This window comes from Plecotus auritus (genome assembly GCF_963455305.1).
Source record: "Plecotus auritus genome assembly, chromosome: 12".
In the NCBI taxonomy this organism is placed as follows: Eukaryota; Metazoa; Chordata; class Mammalia; order Chiroptera; family Vespertilionidae; genus Plecotus; species Plecotus auritus.
The window spans coordinates 45249753-45273855 of record NC_137778.1 but is presented as its reverse complement, the minus strand read 5'-3'; the positions used below and the strand labels follow the sequence as shown (position 1 = coordinate 45273855).

At 56.3% G+C, this 24103-nt stretch overlaps 2 protein-coding genes across 4 annotated transcripts; both read right to left on the bottom strand.

Moving 5' to 3' along the window:
* Nucleotides 1-4313: 4313 nt before the first annotated feature.
* BTN1A1 (butyrophilin subfamily 1 member A1) lies at nucleotides 4314-9779 on the bottom strand (the record flags this gene model as incomplete). The annotated part of the gene is made up of 7 exons (XM_080647877.1): nucleotides 4314-5033; nucleotides 5440-5466; nucleotides 5643-5663; nucleotides 6141-6290; nucleotides 7315-7596; nucleotides 8019-8372; nucleotides 9674-9779. 7 exons carry the CDS (start codon nucleotides 9777-9779, stop codon nucleotides 4360-4362), a joined length of 1614 nt encoding a protein of 537 aa, XP_080504003.1. The 3' UTR covers nucleotides 4314-4359.
* Nucleotides 9780-13802: 4023 nt separating this feature from the next.
* Nucleotides 13803-23778, bottom strand: LOC308237174 (butyrophilin subfamily 2 member A2-like). 3 transcript variants are annotated; one of them, XM_080647739.1, is made up of 8 exons: nucleotides 23575-23778; nucleotides 23000-23158; nucleotides 19690-20037; nucleotides 18416-18697; nucleotides 17938-18117; nucleotides 17438-17458; nucleotides 17319-17345; nucleotides 13803-15361 (listed from the first exon to the last, which is right to left on the bottom strand). In XM_080647739.1, exons 2-8 carry the CDS (start codon nucleotides 23082-23084, stop codon nucleotides 14742-14744), a joined length of 1563 nt encoding a protein of 520 aa, XP_080503865.1. In that variant the 5' UTR covers nucleotides 23085-23158; nucleotides 23575-23778; the 3' UTR covers nucleotides 13803-14741. The 3 variants fall into 3 exon arrangements, with proteins under 3 accessions (XP_080503865.1, XP_080503866.1, XP_080503867.1); XM_080647740.1 differs by having other exon boundaries at nucleotides 23000-23172; nucleotides 23575-23592; XM_080647741.1 differs by lacking the exon at nucleotides 23000-23158 and having other exon boundaries at nucleotides 23575-23699.
* Between the last annotated feature and the right edge of the window lie 325 nt (nucleotides 23779-24103).

Below are 24103 nucleotides of genomic sequence, written 5' to 3'. Positions count from 1 at the left end.
CATGGATGTAGGCGGAAGTAAGGCCTTAGAGTGTGACCGAGAAATCCTTCAAATATTGGTACAGGTTAGAAATACATGTTTCAGCGTTGTCACCATGACAACAGACATTAAGCAAGACAGCCCCTCATAAGTACAGGCTTCACTTGGGAAGAGACTTCCACAGCTGTGGCCACAGTTTGTAAACTGTTCAGCGTTTCACTCCAGCTGTTTGTTCAGATTTACTTCACAAAGCAGAGGATAAGCTGGGAACCGCTGCAAATACTCACCCAAGCCCCCATGGGAAAGGACAAATTCCAGTGAATGCTCTCAATTTGACACCTTATCAAAAGAGATCCTTTGGGCAAGTTTTAGGACAAGAAAGTGTCTCTTCCTGTCGCTTCAGAGAGAGGGAATCGCTCTTTTATTTCTTTCCAAGACTAGGTTGCCTTGTGTTTTTAAGGTGCCTTGTGTTTTTAAGGTGCAGCTCTAGAATTGTGTAAGTTAACATTATAAGCTACAAGCAGGCAGGTGGAACCCAAATTCACGGAAAGACTTGGGGTAAGGAATGACTGGAACGTGAATTGAAAACCGTGAGATAGAAAACATACAGCTTGCTTCCCGAACGGACCTGTTGTTGGGGCTAGATCTGTTCTGGTGTCAAATGTCCCAGGACCGGAGGAGGCGTGTCTCCGCGTGAACGCGGCTGGTCCCCTCCCCTGTCCCCTCCCCTGTCCCCTCCCCTGGTCCTCTGTTCCCGCGCCCACGCCGGAGGGCTCAGTTTTCCTACAGTTGCCAGTATCCAGACCGAACCCTCGCAGACCGAGGCTCATCTTTGGGGTCTTGGGAAGCGTGTGGGCTGCTCCTGACCCAGGCGGAGAGAGAAGTAAATAAATGCACCCAATAAAATCAAAGATCTTCCTCTTTCCTCATCGATTTGGACGCGAGCCGGCGTGCTGGCTCCGTGGCTTAGCTGGTTAAAGCGCCTGTCTAGTAAACAGGAGATCCTGGGTTCGAATCCCAGCGGGGCCTTCTTTATTCTTTTTTCGGGTGTGGCTTTCCCCCCTTTCAAAAAGGGGATGAGTGATCCAAGTGAAATCTTAAGGGTACATTTTCTCCATGGGGTCTCACAAAAGTGTTTTACTCGGGTCTGAGGATGGACTGTCTTGTTCTTTACAAAAATAGCACGAAGATGAATTTGTTGTTCTTTTGAAGACAATTTCCATCCTTCCTGTTTCTGTATTTTTGTTCCACGGATATTTTTTCATCAAGTACAAAAGGAACCAGGGAAAGCACAAGGCAAGGTCACCGCATTTACACTACAAGCTGTGTAACCTCTGATCACTCTCGTCTTTCACACGAACGCCCTTTCCCACTCTGCAGGCAATGTTTTTGAAAGGAATGACACACATGGGCTGTGCAGAAGGCTGCAAACACCTCCGTTCACAGCAGCCACTGAAATCCAACCTTATATGTAACACGTGTAAGGGGGCTGGGTGTCCTGCTGCCTGTTCTGAGTTTATCTAGCTGGACGCTGAAGATGGGCGGACTTTTCTGAATGGATGTTATACTGCAATAAACAGTTTTCAAAAGGAGGGGGGGGGAGGAAAGGATGAGTAGTTTCTGTGTGTAGTAAACCCCGCAAAGGGAGCCCTTGACACAGGGTTTCCACCACAGCCACTTCTGTAAACACACCTGAGAGGTTTCTGAAAGCACAGGGTCACTGATTCTGCCCCAGGTGACGAAGACAGACTTTTTGGCAAAGCATTTGGCAAGGCGGCATGTTTTCTCTGTTAGAAGATTCAGAAATAGAGCCAGGATTACCAAGACAATGTCCCCCAGGCACTGGCACCTGTGCCAACTGGAAAGAGTGGTCCAGGTGCATCTGATAAGGTCTGCTTCTGGGTGCTTCGTGCCCAGAGGCTAGGGCTGGGGAAAGGAAGGACACAGGTGTTCCGTCAGAGCCTGTCACCTGCTCGGTCCTGGGCCTGGTGACCGTTTTCCTTGAGGGGAAAAGGAAAGTGGGGTGAGGGGTGAGGTTGTGGCGCTGATTAAAATCTGTAACCGGCTTTCTTTCTACTCTCCGCAAGGGGTTCCTGTGGCGAGGTTTCACATACACATTTCAGGATACACAGTCAACCAGCAAAGCAACTGCCTGAGGTTCCCCAGTTATTGGTTGTTTTTTTTTTAAGTTAGGTTTTTTCTTTCTTTGACTTTCTAAAAGCATAACTTGAACACAAACGAACACTTTTAAAGCAGGAATCAATCATGTTCTTCTCCCAGCGATACAGTGTGGGTGGGTGGCACGCGGTGGGCAGTGTGGGGTGAGTAGTGTTTGAGGCAGGACGAGGACAGGACACGAGACTCCCACTCTACCCATTCGGGCATCAGAGCTGGCTGGTCAGAGCCTCTGGGAGGTGGCTGTGCCTGGTCCTTGCCTGGGCGATGCAGGGGGAAGCGGGAGTCTCGCTGAACTACGTGGGCCTTCAACAGCCGTTTCCAAAGATCACCCAGGTTTGTTTGTTTGCTTGCTTCCCGACTCCAAGGCATTCCCATGAAAAGTTTTCCAAACATTTCCTCCTCCTGGAAAAGTACTTTTAAAATTCCAAGACATGGCTTCACTCCCTTGCACCAGAATCACCTTTTTAGTGGTGAACATGGAGTCAGCACCCACACAGGGGCCGAGGGCGGGCAGCCAGTGGGCACCGGGCCTTTTTGCGAGTCCCTGGGTTCTCCTGAGACAGCAGCTCCTGGACTGCCTGCTGGGTGAACCCACCCACTGCTGTCAGGCCCCGATGGGTCCCGGGTAAATAGAACCACAATGTCAGTAAGCAACATGCCTTCTTTCCGCAGGGTGTGTGTGTGTGTGTGTGTGTGTGTGTGTGTGTGTGTGTGTGAATTATGGATTTTTTTATTGATTTCAGAGAGGGACGGAGAGGGAGAGATATAGAAACATCAATGATGACAGAGAATCATCCATCGGCTGCCTCCTGCACGCCCCCTATTGGGGATCGAGCCCACAACCTGGGTATGTGTCCTGAAGGGGAATGGAACCGTGACGTCTTGGGTTCATAGGTCAATGCTCAACCACTGAACCATGCCGGCAGGGCCTTTCCTCTGTTTTTGTTCTGGGTCCACTCGTTGCAATAAAGAAAGGAAGGTGCAGCAGACAGACTTATTTATTAGGGTAAGACCACGGGCGACAATGATCCTGAACGCGAGAAAGTACAATCCGCGTAGGAGATGTGAGCGCGGACAAAGGTGCAGCCTGTTGACCAGAGGCGCCTGGGGCATGAGGAAAACGCGAAGACAGACAGGAGCAATCGGGCTCGCTGTGCTGAGCAGGGACACTGCAATCAGGGGGCCCAAGGAGAAGGGCGTGGGAGGAAGGCTGTGTGGGGAGAGAGCGCACAGGCCACGGTTTGGAATAAGGAAGCAGTTGGTGCTCAGGGAAGGGGTGCTTGAGGGGTTACACAGGACATTGGGATGAGGGCTGAGGGGGCACAAGGCTGAGATAGTGGCTGATGAAGTGGTGATATCCCTGAGGGACGGTTCCTGGAATAGCCTCTGAACGGGGGAGAGTCCAGGTCATAAGGAGCAGGAGAAGCAGAACTATGGGGCCCACAACGTGAGGGTGGAATGACCCCCAGGCAAGGGAGCAGCAGGTCAGCGCAGAGAGGAACGGGGTCTGAGACACTGCTGTGCACACAACTGTCTAAAATCCTCCTCCCTGTCCACCTCCTGTCCGACACCCTGGCCCTGCTCCTAGCGTCTCTCCTCCACTCCTCCTTCCAATCACTCAGACTCCACAGCGGCAGGGCCTGTTTCCTCCACCCCGTAGGACAAGCTTAGGTATTTGGGACACAGGCTCTGACACTGTGGGGGCAGGCCAGGTGGTCATCCCTGGTCTAGGGTCACCTCACGTTCCTCCATCCCAGTGTCCCCATCCAGGTTCCTTGATGGGGTGTTAGCCTCGGGTCTTCTGTTCCCAGAATCCTTTGGGGTTTCTGCTTGCCTGTTCCTCCACATACCCCTCCTCTGGACACCAGGATGGCTGTCATCACCCCATGACCATCTAACCTGACCCCATCTCGATCCCTGAGCTGTCTGTTGAGTTTATTTCAAGTCCTTCCCTTTAGGATGTGGCCTCCAGGGTAGGAGAACAGATGTCGTTGAAGAGTCACCTCCCCGGACCCTGACTATTGGTACAGAAACAGATTAGAAAGGTCCTACACCCCACGCTCTCTAGCAGCAGCCACACAACCTTCCCAAGACTAATCAATCCCTACCCCACAGGAAGCCATGGGAGCTGGGTGAGGCCTCAGGAGGCGGGGTGGCGGAGAGGGGTGAGAGCAAAGGGAAGCAGCTAAGCTGGGCTCATGCTTAAGGCGCCCCTTGGTTGGCCTGGGTAGAGATGAGTTTAGAATGAAGTGTGTCTGTGTCCCCAGAGGCAGCATCCTCCCCCAAGGGGGACAGTGGGATCTCCTTGGAAGGGTCCTTGGCATCAGCCTCTACTGTGACTTCCTCCAGCCCATCCGTGACCGGGCAGATTGTCAGGGGCTTTTTGCCAGAGGACCACAAGCAGAAGAAGGGTCGGAGGGGGCCAGAGAAAGAGGCCTTAGAGAACGTGTAGATGTGGGACCCATCCTTCATGTTGTAGAAGGCAACGTCTCCTGAATCATAGTCCAGGAAAATCCCAACCCGACGGGGAGGTCCTGCCAGGGGGAGAGGCGTCCGGAGGGGGGTGAGGGCCCAGTACCCATTTCCATACAGCTCCACCGCCCAGAACCCATTCTTGGGAGTCATGGGGTCAAATCCTTTCTTCATCACATCCTCCCTACATACCCCGATGGCCCAGTCAGTCCGATCCCCCACCTCCACCTCCCAGTAATGCCTCCCGGAGGTGAAGGCCTCCCTCCCCAACACACAAGGCCAGGAGTCAAATCTCTCCGGTTTCTCGGGCAGTTTCTGACGTGCATCTTCCAGCCGCACAGACTTGGAATCCTCATGCAGAAAGAGGTGGGGGTGGGCGGTGTCCGGGTCCAGAGTCACATCAACTAGACACCAAGAGGAAGTGAGTCTGAGCAGGCGTGAATGTGAGAGGCTGCAAGCCCTGTTCTCCCTTCTCCAAAGAGAGAGGAACTGGCAGGTCTCCTCCAAGGAGAGCTGAGCCGTTTGGCCTGCTCAGCTGTCTCTGTTCCCTTCTTCCCTCGACAGCCACAGGTGATGGACAAGCTGATTGTCCCCAGGGCCTAACACCCTGTGTCAGACGGGCTTGTCTCCTATCCATCTCCCACTCAGCCGCCTCGGGCCTCAAGGAAAAGTTAATGCCATTTGCCACCTTTCCCCCCTCTCTATCCTCATCTCTAAAAGGTGTTGGTGCTTTTGTTTTCAACTATTGTAGGACTTTGAGTCCCTGGGGGTTGACGCCTCGGAGCCCTTGAGAGGTTGAGAGTCACTGACCTGCATGCAGTGTAGCCTTCTTCCACTCTGCAATGAGACAGAGAGAGACAGTCACTGAAAGGTTTTATAGGAGAGAGCGAGAGCGAGAGAGAGAGCGCAAGATAGATCGATAGAGAGAGAGAGAGAGAGAGAGAGAGAGAGAGAGAGAGAGAGAGAGAGAGAGAGAATCTTGAGGGTGAAATAATGACAAGAAGACAACTTACTGAGCTCTTTCAGGAGTTTCTCTGGAAAACAAACAGAAATAACAAAAGACCTTCTATAGTGGACACAATGGAGGGGGTGGGGGACAAAACTGGTGTGAGAAACACACAAAGGAGTAACTGTTACATCATGACGACTCAATTACTGAAACATGATCAATAGTGAAGAACAAGAATTGTGTTGTTTTCTAAGAAATGTGCAGGAAGTTCCTATTGGCTTGGATCATATCTGTAGTTGTTACTGGGAAACCGAGGTAAAAGTGAGGATAAAGCCTCGGGGTGGGTAGCGAGCAAACTTCAGGTCTAATACCTGTTAGAACTGGTTCTGACTCAGCCTGCACCCAAACCTCTGTCCTTGCTCAGATTGAGTATCAGTGACTCAAGGAGCCCTACAATCCCCTCTGACTTTCAGAATTCCAGAGTCTGCTTTCTCCCACTGGCAGTCATCCTACAAGACTTGGATCCAATCTCACTGGGACGCACTGGGATTCTGTGACTTACCTGTAGAGCTGAATTCATCCTTCCTCCGTCTGGACCTTTCCTTGTATAGTCTCCAGGTGAAAAATATGGACCCGATGGTGAGAACTCCTAGGACCACTAAGGTGACAGCCACAGCCGCCACCCAGGGAATCAGCCTGGGGAAGAAAGGAGCTGAAACAAAGGACCTTTGTTGAGAAACACTGAGCAAGTCCAGCTCCTCCTCTGGTTCCAAAGGGACTCGGAAGAGGGCATGACCTGGACCTCTCCTTCCCATTCCTTCCGAGGTAAAAACAGTCCCTCCAATGGCACGCAGGCTTTTCAGGGGGGAAAAAAATACCTTAGGTAGGAAAAAGCCGAGAAAGAGAGGAATGAAGATGAACAAGAGTCGTTTTGGGACAGGACAAGAAAAAAATGGACGAATTCATGTTGTTCTGGAAATTCCTCCTTAATGATCAATGGAGGACCTGAGCCAAGGGGACAGGGAAGTAACCCAGGAAGGGGAAGCATCACCTCTGGGTGCAACAGCACAGACTCAGTGACCCAGGGAGAAGGAACAGTTCCTGCCTGGACCAGAGGCAGTGTGTGGGGGACAATGAGAAGATTCACTTTCCTGAGGACCCTGGACAGAGCTCTCGCCTGGGATGGAGGAGAAAGGGGGCAAGGGTGGACACAGGAGAACTTAATCTTCCTGTTTGCTCAAGGAGAGAGTCTCCGGATCAGGAAGGCCTGCAGGGACAAAGCTTCTCTGTCCAAGGTGCATCTCCTAAGCAAATCTGGATTTTCTACAAGGTCTTGATACAGTTTATGCCTTCAGAATATTTTTTAAAAATATTTTTATTGATTTCAGAGATGAAAAGGGGGGCGGAAGAGAGAGAGAGAGAGAGAGAGAGAGAGAGAGAGAGAAACATCAATGATGAGAGAGAATCATCAATCGGCTACCTCCTGCACACCCCACACTGGGGATCAAGCCTGAAACCCGGGCATGTGTCCTGACCAATAATCCAACGGCAACCTCCTGTTTCCTAGATCAATGAACTCATCCCCTGAGCCACACTGGCGGGCTAGAACCTTCACTCTCAGAGAAGTTGGTGGGGCGCCCTTATGAGAGTGGGCGGGGGGATTTTAGGTGAAGAAAGTAGGCCACTCTGCCAGGAGGTCACGCTTCACATAGGAACCCAGCGTTGGGCTCACTGACCTGGTATGAAAATGTCTACTTCCTTCTCCTGGCCAAGGAGGACGTTCTGGATGCAGCAGGACACGTTCTTCATGGAGGGGTCCCTGATGGCCACGGAAGCCGCCACGGTGAACAGGCCTTCTTCGTCAGGATCCCTGGACTCTGACGTGGAGGAGAACGTCTCTCCCGTGGGTGTCCTCCACTGCACCCGGGGCTCCGGGTACCACCCCACCGAGGTGCACTCCAGCCGGGTCTCCCCATTGTCTTGAACGTCCATGTGGATGTGAGGATCAGAGCCCAGCGCTGCGGAGAGAAGCTGGTCTTACTCCTTCAGGGGACACCCTCTGGGAGCCTTATAGCCACAGGGTTGCATAGAGTGAGAAAGAAGAGCACACGGGGATGGGGAGTGAGGGGCCTCCTCTCGATACTGCATTACACAAGGAAACAGAGGTGTCAATAACAGGCATTTCATAACCTCATCAGAAAGGGGTGCCAGCCTAGAGGACATGGGTCAGTGGTTGAGCAGGAGCCTATGAACCAGGAGGTCAGGGTTCCATTCCAGGTCAGGGCACCTGCCCAGGTTGCGGGCTGATCAATGATTCTCTCTCATCATTGAACTTTCCATCTCTCTCTCCCTCTCCCTTCCTCTCTGAAATCAGTAAAAATATATTTAAAAAGAGGCGCACGCCTCCCAGGAGTCAGGGAGAAAGGCACACGGTACTCACCGGCCACCCGCAGGCTCACGCGGGCCTCTCCGTGGCCTGGGCCGTCCTCCCGCTGGAAGGAGCAGCGGTACTCGCCGTCGTCCGAGGCCTGGACCCCGTGGATCCGGAGTGCCACACGGCCCTGGGCCAGGCCATCCAGCACCAGCGTGGCTCGGCCCCGGTACCGGGCCAGCTGCTCGGCGTCCTGCGCGCGCCCGGCGCGGTGCACCAACACCTCCAGGGCCTCCGGCTCCCGCAGCCACCGCATCTCCAGGGGCACGGCACTCAGGTTCGCGGGCAGGTGGCAGGGCAGCTCCGCGTCCGCGCCCACCAGCGCCAGGACGGGCTCCGCGGGCCCCGCCACGTCGAAGGGAGCTGCCGGGAACCAGACAGCCAGACACCGGGACAGTTAGACACCGGGACAGCCGGACACCAGACAGCCAGACACCGGACAGTTAGACACCAGGACAGTTAGACACCGGACAGTTAGACACCAGTTAAACACCAGACAGCCAGACACTGGGACAGTTAGACACCAGACAGCCAGACACCAGACAGTTAGACACCGGACAGTTAGACACCGGACAGTTAGATACCAGACAGTTAGACACCAGGACAGTTAGACACCAGACAGTTAGACACCAGACAGCCAGACACCGGACAGTTAGACACTGGGACAGTTAGACACCGGACAGTTAGACACCGGGACAGCCAGACACCAGACAGTTAGACACTGGGACAGTTAGACACCGGACAGTTAGACACCGGGACAGCCAGACACCAGACAGTTAGACACTGGGACAGTTAGACACCGGACAGTTAGACACCGGGACAGCCAGACACCAGACAGCAGACACTGGACAGTTAGACACCGGACAGTTAGACACTGGACAGTTAGACAGCAGACAGCCAGACACTGGACAGTTAGACACCGGGACAGCCGGACACCAGACAGTTAGACACCGGGACAGCCGGACACCAGACAGTTAGACACCGGGACAGCCAGACACTGGGACAGTTAGATACCGGGACAGCCGGACACCAGACAGCCAGACACTGGGACAGTTAGATACTGGGACAGCCAGACACCAGACAGCCAGACAGCCAGACACCAGACAGCAGACACTGGACAGTTAGACACCAGGACAGTTAGACACCAGACAGACACCAGACAGTTAGACACCGGACAGTTAGACACCGGACAGTTAGACACCGGGACAGCCGGACACCAGACAGCCAGACACCGGACAGTTAGACACCGGACAGTTAGACACCGGACAGTTAGACACCAGACAGCCGGACACCGGACAGTTAGACACCGGACAGTTAGACACCGGGACAGCCAGACACCAGACAGCAGACACTGGACAGTTAGACACCAGACAGTTAGACACCGGACAGTTAGACACCGGGACAGCCGGACACCGGACAGTTATATACCGGGACAGCCGGACACCAGACAGCCGGACACCGGACAGTTAGACACTGGACAGTTAGACACTGGGAGGGGCAAGGACGGATGGGGACCCGGCTCCCCGCCCCAGGGCAGCGTCCCCACGCTCATTCCTGGGGCAGCCCGCCCCACGGCACCCGTCTGGGCCCAGGGGGAGCCTCCAGGGAGAACCGGATGGGGTCATTTCTGTTTGCCCTGCAGCAGGGACAGCGGGGAGACCCACCTGCGCCCAGCCCGGGACCTGCGTGCAGCCCGCGCAGCTGCAGAAGCAGGAGGGTGAGCAGGCACCCCCCGAGGCAGGGGCTGCGGGAGGCGGCCGTCGTCCTCATCGCCGGTCTGTGGGGAGTTCGGCCTAGAAGACAGAGCGCAGTTCTTTCCCCCTCGGAGGGGCCAGGCCTTGCACAGACACCCCCACCCCCCCAGCCGGCCATCCGCCCGCCCACCCATCACCCCAAGTCCGGCCAAGCCCGTTTTCAAGAACACAACGGGCCCCCCAACCCTGAGGAGACAGGAGACGGGCGCTGTGAGACGTGGTGCCCACGAAGGGCCCAATCTTGGAACCACTGTTCTGCAAACCCTCTTCTTCCACAGACAGTGGTTCGGTATTTGCTTTCAGCAGTGACGACAGTGATGAGGTGATAGAGGCGGAGGTGGGTGCCCGGGATGAAGGGGGACCCGAGGAAAGGTTGGAGAAGCTCAGGGAGAGGGGGGGGGGGGGGGCGGGCGGTGCAGAGGGCCTGGGCCCAGGGGGTCGGCCGGGGCCAGGGGGAGAGGACAGGCCTCCTGGTGGAGCGGGATCCGGGCACCCACCTGGCTCCTTGGAGGGAAGGGCACCTGCCAGGCTCTGCCACCGAGTGAGGAGGCTGGGCACGCCCTGCGGCCAAGTTAAAGCCATGGAGGAGGAAGGGGCAGTGCCCTCCGGAGCGCCCGCCCCCACCCATCCCCGACCGGTTTACTTTGGATGACAGGAAGGGTCTGCTGCTCAGAGAACAGGGTCTGCGCTGATGCGCTGGGCACAGGGAAGGGGGCAAGAAAACGCTGGGATGAGACGGGAAGCCTCCGTTCTTTTCTCTCTAAAATGAGAATGTTGTTAATAATAACCTCGTTCAGAGAGGTATCGGAGGGTTAAATGAGGCTAAGCATGTAAAGCACAAAGCATACGGTAGGGACTTAAGAGAGGGTGAATTTATTATTATTATTATTATTTATGTGGGCTGAGAATTCAAGGTAGGCTGTACGTACCTGTGTGTGATTCGGTTTTTAGGGCCCCAGGGTTGCCTCCCTGGGAGCACCTCATGAGGCCTGCAATTCCTATTTGAGGCTACCCCTCTTATTGTTATGGAAAAAGATAAAAAATACGGGAAAACATTTTTTTAAAAGTAGGAATCACCCATAATGTCACCAACTAATGATAACTTCTACTCACATGTTAGCACCTTTCCTCCCAGGGTTTACTTTATGTGCATGTGCATCAAAAAACAGAACTGATGAGGTTTTCGCATCATTTGAAGGGTGATTAACAGTTATGTGATATCATATTGTAGGTTCTAACAGTTCCCAAGATTGTGGGCGTCTTGTTGTTTGTTTGTGTTTTTTTTTTTTTTTGCCTACTGTACACAGCACACGTTACACACAGGCTTTGTCCTCATCTTTGATGACTTCCTGATACGCTTTCAGACAAATTCCAAGAAATGTAGTCGTTGGGTCCAAGGGGATGAGCAGGCCGCCCAAGTTCCTTCCTGGAATGCTGAACCCGTCTCACCGTCAACAGATCGTCCTCCTCACCTAGCCCTGCCTGCACCGCGGAAGTGGATCAAGCTGCGATCTTATTATTTTTTAAAATATATTTTTATTGCTTTCAGAGAGGAAGGGAGAGGGAGAGAGAGACAGAAACATCAATGATGAGAGAGAATCATGGATCGGCTGCCTCCTACACACCCCACACTGGGGATGAAGCCTGCAACCCTGGCATGTGCCCTGATCCGGGAATTGAACTGTGACCTCCTGGTTGATAGGTTGATGCTCAACCACTGAGCCATGCCGGCCAGGCTTACCATGCATTTATATAATAGTGAGGCTGGTCACTTTTCATATTATCCACTCAGTATTTTCCGGAAGTGAGCTCTTCAGGCCAATCACTCGTTTGTTTCCTAGACAGATACATTCTGGTGCTGTTTCATATCCATTTGTATGAGCTTTCTTTCTTTCTTTTTTTTTTTTTTTAAAATAAAGATTTGAGCTCTGGATAATATTTGTGGAAAAATCCTTCATTACCACAGTTTAGTCCTGGACTTCTAATTGGGACTATGATGGAGACCAAAAAAATGATTGACCCACCGGACTGCTAGGAGAATGACTTCCCAAATGCAAATCTGATTATTTCACGTTTTGCTTAAAAATCCCTATATATGCCCAGCTGGTGTGGCTCAGTGGTTGACCGTTGAACCATGAACCAGGAGGTCAGGGTTTGATTCCCTGGTCAGGGCACATGCCCAGGTGGTGGGCTCGATCCCCAGTGTGGGGCTTGCAGGAAGCAGCGGGGATCCATGACTCTCATAATTGATGTTTCTTTTTTTTTTTTTTTTTTTTTTTTTAAATATATTTTATTGATATTTTACAGAGAGGAAGGGAGAGGGATAGAGAGCTAGAAACATCGATGAGAGAGAAACATCGATCAGCTGCCTCCTGCACACCCCCTACTGGGGATGTGCCCGCAACCAAGGTACATGCCCTTGACCGGAATCGAACCCGGAACCCTTCAGTCCGCAGGCCGACGCTCTATCCACTGAGCCAAACCGGTTTCGGCTCATAATTGATGTTTCTGTCCTTCTCTCCATCTCCCTTCCTCTCTCTGAAATCAATAAAACATATATATTTTTAAATCCCTTCAAATCTCCCTAGTGACCCCAGCACCACGTTCAGGCACCTTAATCAGGGCAAGAAAATGCTGTAGGATCGAGTGTTCTCCTCCTTCCTGCTTCCTTCCTCTCCTCTATTTTCTCCAACGGCCTACACACCCACCGGAGGAACTTGGGTGGAGATGTGGTTGTCTCAGCCCACAACACCCTGTCAGGCCTTAAGATGGTAGTGTTGTTTCCCTCTCCCAGCTGCCGGCTTTCCATGAATTGTGGGGATGCCCCGAAGAGGGCTCCGGCTCAGGGTTTTGGCTTGTCTTCTCTGCACGTGGCCTAACCAAGCTAAGACAAAGGACTGGGTGAAGGCATCATGGATGGCACTGTCTTCTGTGGCTCGTAACTGAGCATTGGGGCCGATGCTCTTTCCGGGGGCACACACTGCTGGCACGCTGGTAATAATCAGATAGGACCCACGGAGAGGTTGGCGTGGTAGCAATGACATCAATCCCCGTTGACCAAGCCCGTGGTGAATGTATGTGCACTGTACACCTCGGAGTTTGTGTAGGTGGAGTGCCGGCAGGGCAGTGAGGAGGCCTGGGTGACGTGGTGACGGGTTTCTGTATGGAAGAGGGACTCTTGGGGGTGGGGGAGGTGAAAAGGCCCTGGGGTCAGGCTGAGTGGGGACGCGGCTGCAATGGAGAATTCCCAGAATAAAGTGAAAGGGAGATAGGACCTCAGAGGAGCCAGTGAAGTGAGGTTGGAGTGAGCTTGCAGGGAGGGACCAAGGAGTCTGACACACCTGAGCTCCCCCCAGAACCTACCCCCTTGCAGCCCCTCCCTGCCACCTGGTGGGGTGAGCCCTCCAGGCAGGGCTACATTCACGGGGTTCTAGAAAAATGGGAGACGACAAACCTTAGGGAATTTTAGGGGTGGGCCAGGAATTCAATCATCTGGCTTTCCTCTTGTGGGGCACTCAGGAGGCAGCTGATCAATGATTCTCATCATTGGTGTTTCTACCTTCCCTCTCCCTCTCTGAAATCAATAAAAATATATTTTAAAAAACAAACAAACAACAAAACCACACAAAAGTCCAGCTAAACACTGTGTGGTTTCATTTTCGGCCTGGGGGATTCACTTTGTTAGAATTTCCTTCTTCCTTTTCCGGGCATTAAGGGACCCTTCTCCCTGAAAAACCCATTCCCAGTGAATTTTAATGGCTCCAGCGCATGAGCTGCAGGGAGCTGCAGGGAGCGGCTCCCACTCTCCCTGTTTGTTGCTTCCCGGGAAGCCCTCCCTTCCAACCCTGGTCTTTATTTGACCTGAGGCAGAGCTCACCCACTGAGAATAGCCTTTCCTGTAGGGGTATTTCTTGAAAACAATTAGCGGCAAGTATTTAACTGGCATCTGCCCGAGATTGCGCACCTCCTCACGTAAGTAGATATGGGAATCCCGTCTCTATTGAAGCCAGACATCAGGTTTGCAAAACAAATTGAACAATGCCACGCATATCACTAGCATTTATTTCGCTTTGCAAACGAGTCATCTTTCACAAAAATATGTTATTTATGTTAGCCTTAATCCGTTTATAGCTGTCATATAAATATAGATGGACAAACATATCTTTGAAGCTTTTCAGTCCAGTGCAGTAAATATTAGCAGGTATAAGCAAAAATGAGCAAAAGCCCTTTGGGGCCTTGATAATTTTACGTGAATAAAGGCATCCTGAGACCACGAAGCTGGAAACCAGCGGCCTGTCCGCTGAACCTAGGCCTTGTGAGGAATTGGTTCGCTGCTCACCTGTTCAGCCGGGGCCTTAAACCTCCGGCCACTCTCAGTGGCCACATACTGCCTCCTTGGTTTTGGCGGGGACACCTGAGCCAGGCCCAGTCCCCGGGGATCCTCGTCTTTCACCCTCTGTCTTGCTTTTCATCCTTTTAGCCTGGGAGCTTTGCTGTGTAGGCTGCAAACCCCGGGTGGGCGGGGCTGGGCCTGCAGGTTCTGGGACCCTGGGCCCTCCTGAGGGGCCTCAGCCACATGAGGGCCCCCTCCCAGCCCGCCGGTCCCTCTTCCTCATCCCTGACCTCCAAGGGTGGCTCTCCGTGCTCTCAGGTCCTGGAGCACCTGCTGTCCTCACCCCGAGTCCGCGGTGTTGGGTGTCAACTCGGGCTCAATGCTCACACGTCACCTGATGCTAGGCAGCGGGCTCTCCGCCCGTCGCCGTCCAGAACTTTCTCCTTGGCTGGGAGCCACCTGGGAGCCCTAGTGTCCCTGAGACTGGCCCCTGCCCCAGGGTGGCCAGCACTGAGCTGCTGCAGCCACAGCCTCAGCAGGGAGCCAGCCGGGCCCGGGGCTGCGGAGGGTGCACGGGGCCTCGGAAGGAGGTTCTCCGATGTGACCAGAGCGGGGTGCGTGGCAGGAGGGGTGGCCAGGGCTCCCCTACTCCCCTCGGAGGAGGCCAGGGAACTGGTGGCTGCGCTGGGCCCCCGCCCTGTGAAGGACCAGGCCGCCCTCGGGCACCGGGACGCCCCGGGCCCCCGTGAACGCGGGGCAGACGGACAGGGCGCTGTCGTCGGAGCCCAGCCTGAAGAAGGGCCGCAGGGGCCCCGAGAAGGGCGCGCGGGGACAGGTGTAGAGGTGCGAGCGGTCCCGCGTGTTGTAGAAGGACACGTCTCCCGCCTCGTAGTCCAGGAACACGGCCACGCGGCGGAGGCGCTCCCTCAGGGGCAGCACCCTGTCGGGCGAGGCCAGCGCCCGGTAGCGGCCCTCGAACATCTCCAGGGTCCAGAAGCCGTGCTGGGGGGCCAGCGGGGCCTCGCCCCTCCGCTCCGCGCCCGCCGCGCAGACGCCCACGGACCAGCCCATGACGTGCTCCACCTCCACCTCCCAGCAGTGCCGCCCCCCCGAGAAGCTGGGGGCGCCCAGCACGCAGGGCCGGCAGTCGAACCGGTCGGGGGTGTCGGGCAGGCTCTGCCGCCGCGGCCCCCGCCGCACGCTCCTCCGGTCCTCGGACAGCAAGAGCTCGGGGTGCGCCGTCTCGGGGTCCAGGACCACGTCGGCTGCGGAGGAAGCCCCGGGTTAGGCGCGGGGTCTCCGCGAGGCCCCAGAAGCGGGGGACACGCCGCTCCCCTGGGGTGGGATCCCCGTGAAGGGCCCGGATCCCAGGCCCCGGGCAGCCCCCAGCCGAGAACTCCCGACCCTGCTCCCACCTGCGCGGGTGGGGCGGCCTCGGTGGACAGCTGGGCTCCGGGAAGGGTTCCCACTCTCTCCGCATCCTCGGGTCCCCCCACCCCTTTTCTCCTCAAGACCTATGACCCCCAGACTCTCTTTAGCCGGGAACCTTCCTACTTGGCCTCATCCGGCAGAGACCCCGGCCCCGGCCCACCCCGGGGAAGCCATCAGGGCAGGCTTCTCCCTGAACACACGCTGGTCAGAAGGTCCGGGGTGGGTGCTCTGCGTTCCACCAGATTCACCGGGCGCCGGCGACTTCAGTGATGGACAAGGGCTCCCTTCAAAGAGCAACAGGAGGACAAGGCCCCCCCCAAAGCCACTGCCCCCTGGGAGGCTGCCAGGCCAAGGCGGGGCCCTGTTCCCAGCCAGCTAACACCCGGGCCCCAGGGACCTCTCTGGGTACAGGAGGTGCCCCCAGCTGCCCTTCCCGGACTGAACCCGCCCACTCGTCCATTGTGTTAAAATGCCTCTCTCCCTCCCCATCTTGATGTGTCCCATGGTGACACTTTGGAAATTCACCTAAAGAGGAGAGGTCCAGCCTGGCCGCTTGGCTGGGCTCAGCGGATAGAGCATCGGCCTGCGGACTGAAGGGCCCCGGGTCCCATCCCGGTCAAGGGCAGGCACCTTGGCTCAGGCTGGATCCCAGGCCCTGGTTGGGGCGTGCATGGGGAGGCCACCAGTGATGTGTCTCCCTCACATGGATGTTTCTCTCTGTGTCTCTCCCTCTCCCTTTCACACCCTCTAAAGGTCAGTGGAAAAATATCCTCAGGGGAGGATTAACCATCAATCAATCAATCAATCAATCAATAAACAAGGAAAGGGCCAAGCACCATGGAATCTACTAAAACCTGGGTTCTTTGGTGCCTTTGAGCACAAGGAGCTCGTAGGGGAGGCACGTGGACGCTTACCCAGGCCCGCTCCTCGTGGGCTGCGCACAGCATCAGGGCTCCCCGGGGCAGGAAGGCATTACCTGAGGCAGGCTCCTGGCAGCCCCCTGCCTGCCCCACCCACAGCTCCTCCCTGCAGCCGGCACCTTCCCCCAGGTTATACCTATCTCAGCCAGGAGTGTCCTCCCTCACATTAATCACGGGTCCACAGAGTCACGACCACGGAAACATAACCTTTGGGGAGGTCCGCTCTGCGTGCCTGACCTCCCGAAGTCAGGAATGAAATGACACTAAAAAGTGAGGGCGGGAGAGTGGTTCCTCTCCCGCTCCTGCTGGAGGCAGGAGAGCAATTTTCTCGGATGTTAATATTCACCCTGAGGACCGGGTCTAGTTCTCGGGGACACACGCGTCACTCCCAGAACTGGTTTTCGAAGCGACTGCAGGCACACTGACCGAGACGGAGGAACGGGTGATTTCCTCAACGCAAAATCAGGCAGGACTCAGGGGTTCAGCGTCGGCCCATGAACCAGGAGGTCCCAGTTCGATTCCCGGTCAGGGCACACGCCCGGGCTGTGGGCTCGATCCCCAGTGGGGGAATATGCAGGAGGCAGCCAGTCCATGATTCTCTCTCATCATGGATGTTTCTCTCTCTCTCCCTCTCCCTTCCTCTGTGAGATGAATAAAAACATCTTTTTTTAAAAAAAACAAGGAAGCAAAGAGTTGATCCCAGCCCCGGGAATTCCCTGCGGGAAGAGCTGGGATGCCTCACTGGGTGGGGGTGGGATGCTGGGAGTGAACTGACCCCAGCCCAGGCCCCCACACACTGTGGGCCCTGGTTCCCCTCAGAGTACACGTCCCTTTGGAAGGCTCAGGAGGTGAGGGACTGCCGGCTGCTCACCCGCGTGTAGGAGGCCTCTTCTCCATCCTGCAAGGGGACAGACAGTGAGCTTCCCCCGGTCACCGTGACCGACAGGAAGCACGCGGTGCACAGGGCCACGCAGGAAATGCTAGACTTACGCAATTCTTCTTGAAGTTGCTCTGAAAAAATAAACAGAAACACATGAACGTCCTCCACATGCGTAGTTCTCTGCACGTGAGCCATCGGTAAACAAAGGCCTGGCTCTTTCTACGAATCCCCGCTTCCCCCGCCCCCACCTCTCAGAGGCGCCAGGTCCCAGAAAGGGGGTAGACCAGGTGGCCGGACTGTCTCGGCTCAGTCAGGTTTGCTTTCTTTCAGCAACAGGATGCTCTCTGCAGCCAGGTGGGTGGATGCAACATCTGAGGAAGGCGAAAGGGAGCTGGCGGTGTGTGTGTGTGTGTGTGTGTGTGTGTGTGTGTGTGTGTGTGACGGGACACAGAGCCCCAAGCCCTGACACAGTCCTGCTTGTTCTCTGTCCCCCAGGCTCCTGCAGCCCAGCGGTGTCCCGGGGACGGCAGTGACCTGCCCCCTTCCTCTTTCACTTTTGTTAGACGTTCTTCCTCTCTTTTCCCCACACGTTCTTTCCCCCGCTCCTTACGTGCCATTTCTTTCTCTTTATTTTCAAGATCTTTTTCCAGGGACAGAGCTTCTTTTCTCCTGCGGAGTCTCCTGATGAGACAGATGCTGCCGAGGATGAGGAGGAGGAGGAGCAGAGCAGGCAGGACGACAGCCAGGGCCCCCATCCAGGGGAAGGGAGACGAGCTGGGGACCAAGGGTTCTGGAAGGGGGGCCAGAGAAGTCCCAGTGAGTGAGGCCAGGGCGGTCCCGGGGGGAGAACCATCACAGGGACGAAAATCAGATTTACCCTCAGAGAAGAGGCTCTCACGCCTGGGTTTTGAGAGTATGTGATGCTCCCCTGTGATTGTGGGGAGAGGCCTCAGCTTAGCTGCTGCCCCAGCTCTTCAGGGCCCAGCACCCTCCCACTGCAGCTCCTTCCCCAGCCTCGCTGGGGCTCCGCTCTGTCTGCTGAGGACGCTGCCCTCATGGGCTGGGCCCCCAGAGGGCAGGGAGCTAACCTGGAATGAAGATCACAGAGTCCTTCTCCTGGCCCAGCAGCGTGTTGTTGACAGAGCAGGACATGTTCCTCACGGAGCTGTCCGTGATGATCACGGCCAAGGTGACCCTGAAGAGGCCGTCAGCATCCTGGGTGTAAGCCTCCTCCAGGGCGGGTGTGACCTCACCATACGGGTCCCTCCACACCGCGTGGGGCTCGGGGTACCACCCTTCCGACGTGCATTCCAGCCGGATGCCCTCATCCTCATGGCCCTTCATCTCAATGAGGGGCTGGGAGCCCAGGCCTGGGGACAGATAAATACGTCTGAAATCTCTAATTCTGGAGCATGTTCTTGGTAGAGATGCTCAGGGATCTCCAAGAAGGAGTATCAGCATCATCTGTGGGGTTTAGGAAGCATGGAACAGAGCATCTCGGAGGGAGGGTGGTGGGTGGGAGGTAATCAACCGAAGACCTTGTATGCATATGTGCATGGCCCATGGCCACAGACAATGGGTGGTGAGGGCCTGGGGTGGGGAGGGGGTGGCCTGGAGGGGGTCAGTGGGGAGAAAGGGGATATAAGCAACATTTTCAACAGCAAAGGTTTTTAAAAGCGTTAGGGATTAAACGTTCTCCCTGCTCAAGGCTCCCCTGTCCTCTGTGCTTCTCAGGACGCCATGCCCACAGCTCAGCAGGGCAAAGCCACTGGTTGGGCCCTGGGGCAGGAGGAGGCCGTCCTCCGAGGTTGAAGGGCATTCTAGGCAAGAACCTACTGGACTGGCTGACCGGTGGCTCAGTGGTTGAGCATCGACCTATGGACCAGGAGGTCATGGTTTGATTGGTTCCCTGTCAGGGCACACGCCCGGGTTGCATATGGGGGGGGGGGGGTTGTGTGCAGGAGGCAGCCGATCAATGATTCTCTCTCATCATTGATGTTTCTTTCTCTCCCTCTCCCTTCCTCTCTGAAAGCAATAAAAATATATTTAAAAAAATGTATATTAAGAACAAAACAGCCGAAACCGGTTTGGCTCAGTGGATAGAGCGTCAGCCTGCGGACTGAAAGGTCCCAGGTTCGATTCCGGTCAAGGGCATGTACCTTGGTTGCGGGCACATCCCCAGTAGGAGGTGTGCAGGAGGCAGCTGATCGATGTTTCTCTCTCATCGATGTTTCTAACTCTCTATCCCTCTCCCTTCCTCTCTGTAAAATATCAATAAAATATATTTAAAAAAAAAAAGAACGAAACAAAACAGAAAAACCTGCTCTGTGGAAAAGCCACCCAATGGAGCGACACCACGCACCTGCCACCACCAGGCGCATGGCGGCCTCGTCGTAGGACCTGCCTCGCTGGAAATAGCAGCGGTAGACGCCGTCGTCGTGGGCCGTGACGTTGTGAATGACGAGGGCCACGCTCCCCTTGCTAATGTCCTCGCTCACAAAGGTGGTCCGTCCGCGGTACTGTGCCATCTGCTCCTCGGGCCTCTCGCGCCCGCCCACGTACACCAGCACCGCCGGGGAGAGCCGAGCCCGGCACCACCGCACCTCCATGTCCTCCGCGCTCTTCTCAGGCGACAGGTGGCAGTGGAGCTCGGCGTGTTCTCCCACCATGGCCAGGATGGGCTCAGCCGGTCCCACGACTGTAAACTGGGCTGCGCGACAGAGGCACAGGCTCAGGCCATTGGACATCGAGGGCAGGAAAGCGACAGGGGCCTTACAGTCTGGTCGGTAGAGCAGCTGAATCCATCAGGAAAGCAATCCTATTGTTTTAAATCTTAGAACACAGATACTTATGGGAACAGGGGGTTAAGTTTCTTATATGTGAACAGAGGGTTACGTTTTTCTTAAGTTTCCTTTCCCAGCCCTGTGCGAAGTGATTGGGGAGGTGACTCGGCTGTGAGTCCAGCCAGCAGATCCCATAAGCAGGGTCACCAGGAGCCAAAACATCATCTGATCCACAGCATCTCATCACCTGAGGACTAAGGACAATAGCGGACGGCTGAGACCCCCCCCCCCCCCTAGGCCTGCACACAGCACCCCAGCCCCTTCCCCTTCATAATCCTGTCCCCTGCACCTGCTGGGAGACAGGACTGGATGCTTGTAAGCGCCCTGTCTTCCTGGTGGGCTGGTCTTCTCAGTTAACGCCTTATAGGACTCAACCCTGCCTTCGTGATTGGACACAGCGACAGGCAGTCCGAGCCGCCCGGGGGTTTCCCGGTAACAACAGGAAGTGGCTTTTCTCAGGGACGGCTGTTCCTGGGAGGAGGGGTCGGGGGGCCAGTCGCTGTGGCTGGTTGGAGATATAGATGCCTAGTAAGTACCTACCGAGGCGGCTAACGCTTGGTGAAGAAACACAGAGAGGCCCACACAGAGCACCTACAGACCCTGTGCCTAGAGGTGTCCTGTCCCCCAGTCCAGCCCCAGCCTGGGGGAGGCTGGGACTGTAACTGTCCAACAGGGTAGCCGCCAGCCAGTCCCAACTGAAACCTGTCGTCAGCGTGAAATGCACACAGCCCTGGCCGGTGTTGCTCAGTGGACGGAGCGTCAACCAGCCCTGTAGGGTCCCGGGTTCAATTCCAATCAAGGGCAGGTACCCTGGTTGCAGACTCCTTCCCGGTCGTGGTTGGGGCACGTGCAGGAGGCAACCCATCAATGAGTTTCTCTCACATGGATGATGTTTCTCTCTGTCTTTCTCTCTCTCTTCCACTCTCCCTAAAAATCAGTGGGAAAACACCCTCCCGTGAGGATTAACAACAACAAAAATTTGAATGAGGTCCAGCCAGGCCAGCCAGTTGTGGGGAAGCACGGGACTTCGTTGGAACGTCTGTAAGGAGGATTCTCCAAAAGGTGGGGGGCCTCTGAGGGGGCCTTGCCGAAGGTGGCAGCCCTACCTTGACTTTTCCAAACAAGTCCGACCCCGGGGTGTTTTGCTGGAATCTCTACGTTTAGTCTTGAAAGACCTGACCTCGTAGAAGCATGTGCTTTCCTAGGGATATGCACCCTGCTGATTGTATCTAGAGGTTAATTTTAGTTCAAGCTGTTGTGACAATAAACACCTAAGGAGGCAGGTGAACAGGGCTGCTTGGCGGAGACAGCCAATTAGTGCCTTAGCCTCTCTTTCCCAGAAACGTGTGTTAGAGCATCTGTCCATCCGTCACTCAGGGTCTTCCGGTCAGCCCAGCAGCCAATCAATGATTCTCGTTGATATTTCTCTTTCTCTCTCTCTCTCTCTCTCTCTCTCTCTCTCTCTCTCTCCTTTCCTCTTTGATAAAGTTTGAATTATATTTTGGTTACTTGGGGGTTATGTCCCTTTGAACTGGGGGCGCTGGTGTGAACTCAACAAACAGGTGCACAAAGGTGTGAGTATACACAGAGGAAAGTGTGGCAGCGCCCTACCTGAGACCAGCCCCCACCTGAGACCAGCCCCCACCTGAGACCAGCCCCCACCTGAGACAGCCCCCACCTGAGACCAGCCCCCACCTGAGACAGCCCCCACCTGAGACCAGCCCCCACCTGAGACAGCCCCCACCTGAGACAGTCCCCACCTGAGACAGCCCCCACCTGACACCAGTCCCTACCTGAGACAGCCCCCACCTGAGACAGCCCCCACCTGACACCAGCCCCCACCTGAGACAGCCCCCACCTGACACCAGCCCCCACCTGAGACAGCCCCCACCTGAGACCAGCCCCCACCTGAGACAGCCCCCACCTGAGACAGTCCCCACCTGAGACAGCCCCCACCTGAGACAGCCCCCACCTGACACCAGCCCCCACCTGAGACAGCCCCCACCTGAGACCAGCCCCTACCTGAGACAGCCCCCACCTGAGACAGCCCCCACCTGAGACCAGCCCCCACCTGAGACAGCCCCCACCTGAGACAGCCCCCACCTGACACCAGCCCCCACCTGACACCAGCCCCCACCTGAGACAGCCCCCACCTGAGACCAGCCCCCACCTGAGACAGCCCCCACCTGAGACAGTCCCCACCTGAGACAGCCCCCACCTGAGACAGCCCCCACCTGACACCAGCCCCCACCTGAGACAGCCCCCACCTGAGACCAGCCCCCACCTGAGACCAGCCCCCACCTGAGACCAACCCCTACTTGAGACCAGCCCCCACCTGAGACAGCCCCCACCTGAGACCAACCCCTACTTGAGACCAGCCCCCACCTGAGACAGCCCCCACCTGAGACAGCCCCTACCTGAGACAGCCCCCACCTGAGACCAGTCCCCACCTGAGACAGCCCCCACCTGAGACCAGCCCCCACCTGAGACCAGTCCCTACCTGAGACAGCCCCTACCTGAGACCAGCCCCCACCTGAGACAGCCCCTACCTGAGACAGCCCCCACCTGAGACCAGCCCCCACCTGAGACAGCCCCTACCTGAGACCAGCCCCCACCTGAGACCAGTCCCTACCTGAGACAGCCCCCACCTGAGACAGCCCCCACCTGAGACAGCCCCTACCTGAGACCAGCCCCCACCTGAGACCAGCCCCCACCTGAGACAGCCCCCACCTGAGACAGCCCCCACCTGAGACCAGCCCCTACCTGAGACCAGCCCCCACCTGAGACAGCCCCTACCTGAGACAGCCCCCACCTGAGACCAGCCCCTACCTGAGACCAGCGCAGACAGGCCGAGGAGGGGGAAGAGGAGGAGGAGGTCCGGCAGGGAGACGCGCAGGGAAGCCGCCGGCTCCATGGCACCGACGACCAGTCACCCCGGGGAGGCCGGGGCGCAGGCCGGGGGCGCAGACCTGGGGAGTCGCCAGAGACCTGGCACCGCAGTCCTGATCAGCAAACGTCCCTGTGACTCGTGTTGGTGCCATCAGAGCCCCCACTTGTGTCCTGGGCACCCCCTTCCTCTCCGGTTCAGGGTCGTCCCCACAGACGGACTCCGAACATTCCATGGCCTGAGCCAGCGAACCTCGACCCGCCCGGCTCGGCTCAGTTCTCAGCCAGAGCTCGGTTTCCGCAGTGTCACCCGATAGCTTCCCGCCTCCCCCCTCCCCCTGCTCCCCCTCCCCCTCTTCCCCCTCCCTGTGCCCCTTCTTCTTCTCCTCCTCGCACCCCCTCCGCCTGTGCCCCCCCAGGTGAGGCCGCCCGGAGACCCCGGGAACCCCATCTCTGGGACCGCCCTCCCCACCGGGCTCCCTCCCGCCCCCACGCGGAGCGCAGCGCCCTGCGCCCACCTGTCGGACATCACGTCGGCATCTCCTTTCCTCCGCGGACGGACGCGCAAACAATGACGTTCCTGTTCTCTCCGTAACCCGCCCACGGGCTCAGGCCCGACCCGGGAGCAAACCGTCCCGCACGCGGGGAGGAAAAGTCTCCCTCTTCCCCCAACAGAGGCTGGGGGGCTGGGGGGCTGGGGGGCTGGCACCTGTGTGTCCTCTGGGACCCGAGTCCCAAGGTTTCCAGGGACCGTTCCCAGTCCGGGATTGGCCGGCGGCGGGTCAGCCAGCCAATGGCGTCCGAGTCCGTGCCTCATCGGTTGCTGGGTAGAATACGCAGAAACTGCTTAAGCAGCCAACTGGCATAACTGCGAATCGCTTTTTGAGAGGATCGGGCCTTTTTAGTTCCTTTTCCTCCCTTTTTAAACAACGACGTGTTTATTGATTTGGGGGAGGAAGGGAGAAGGAGAGAGAGAAACATGGAGAGGGAATCATTGACGGGGTGCCCCCTGCACGCCCCCCACCGGGGATGGAACCCTGACCTCCT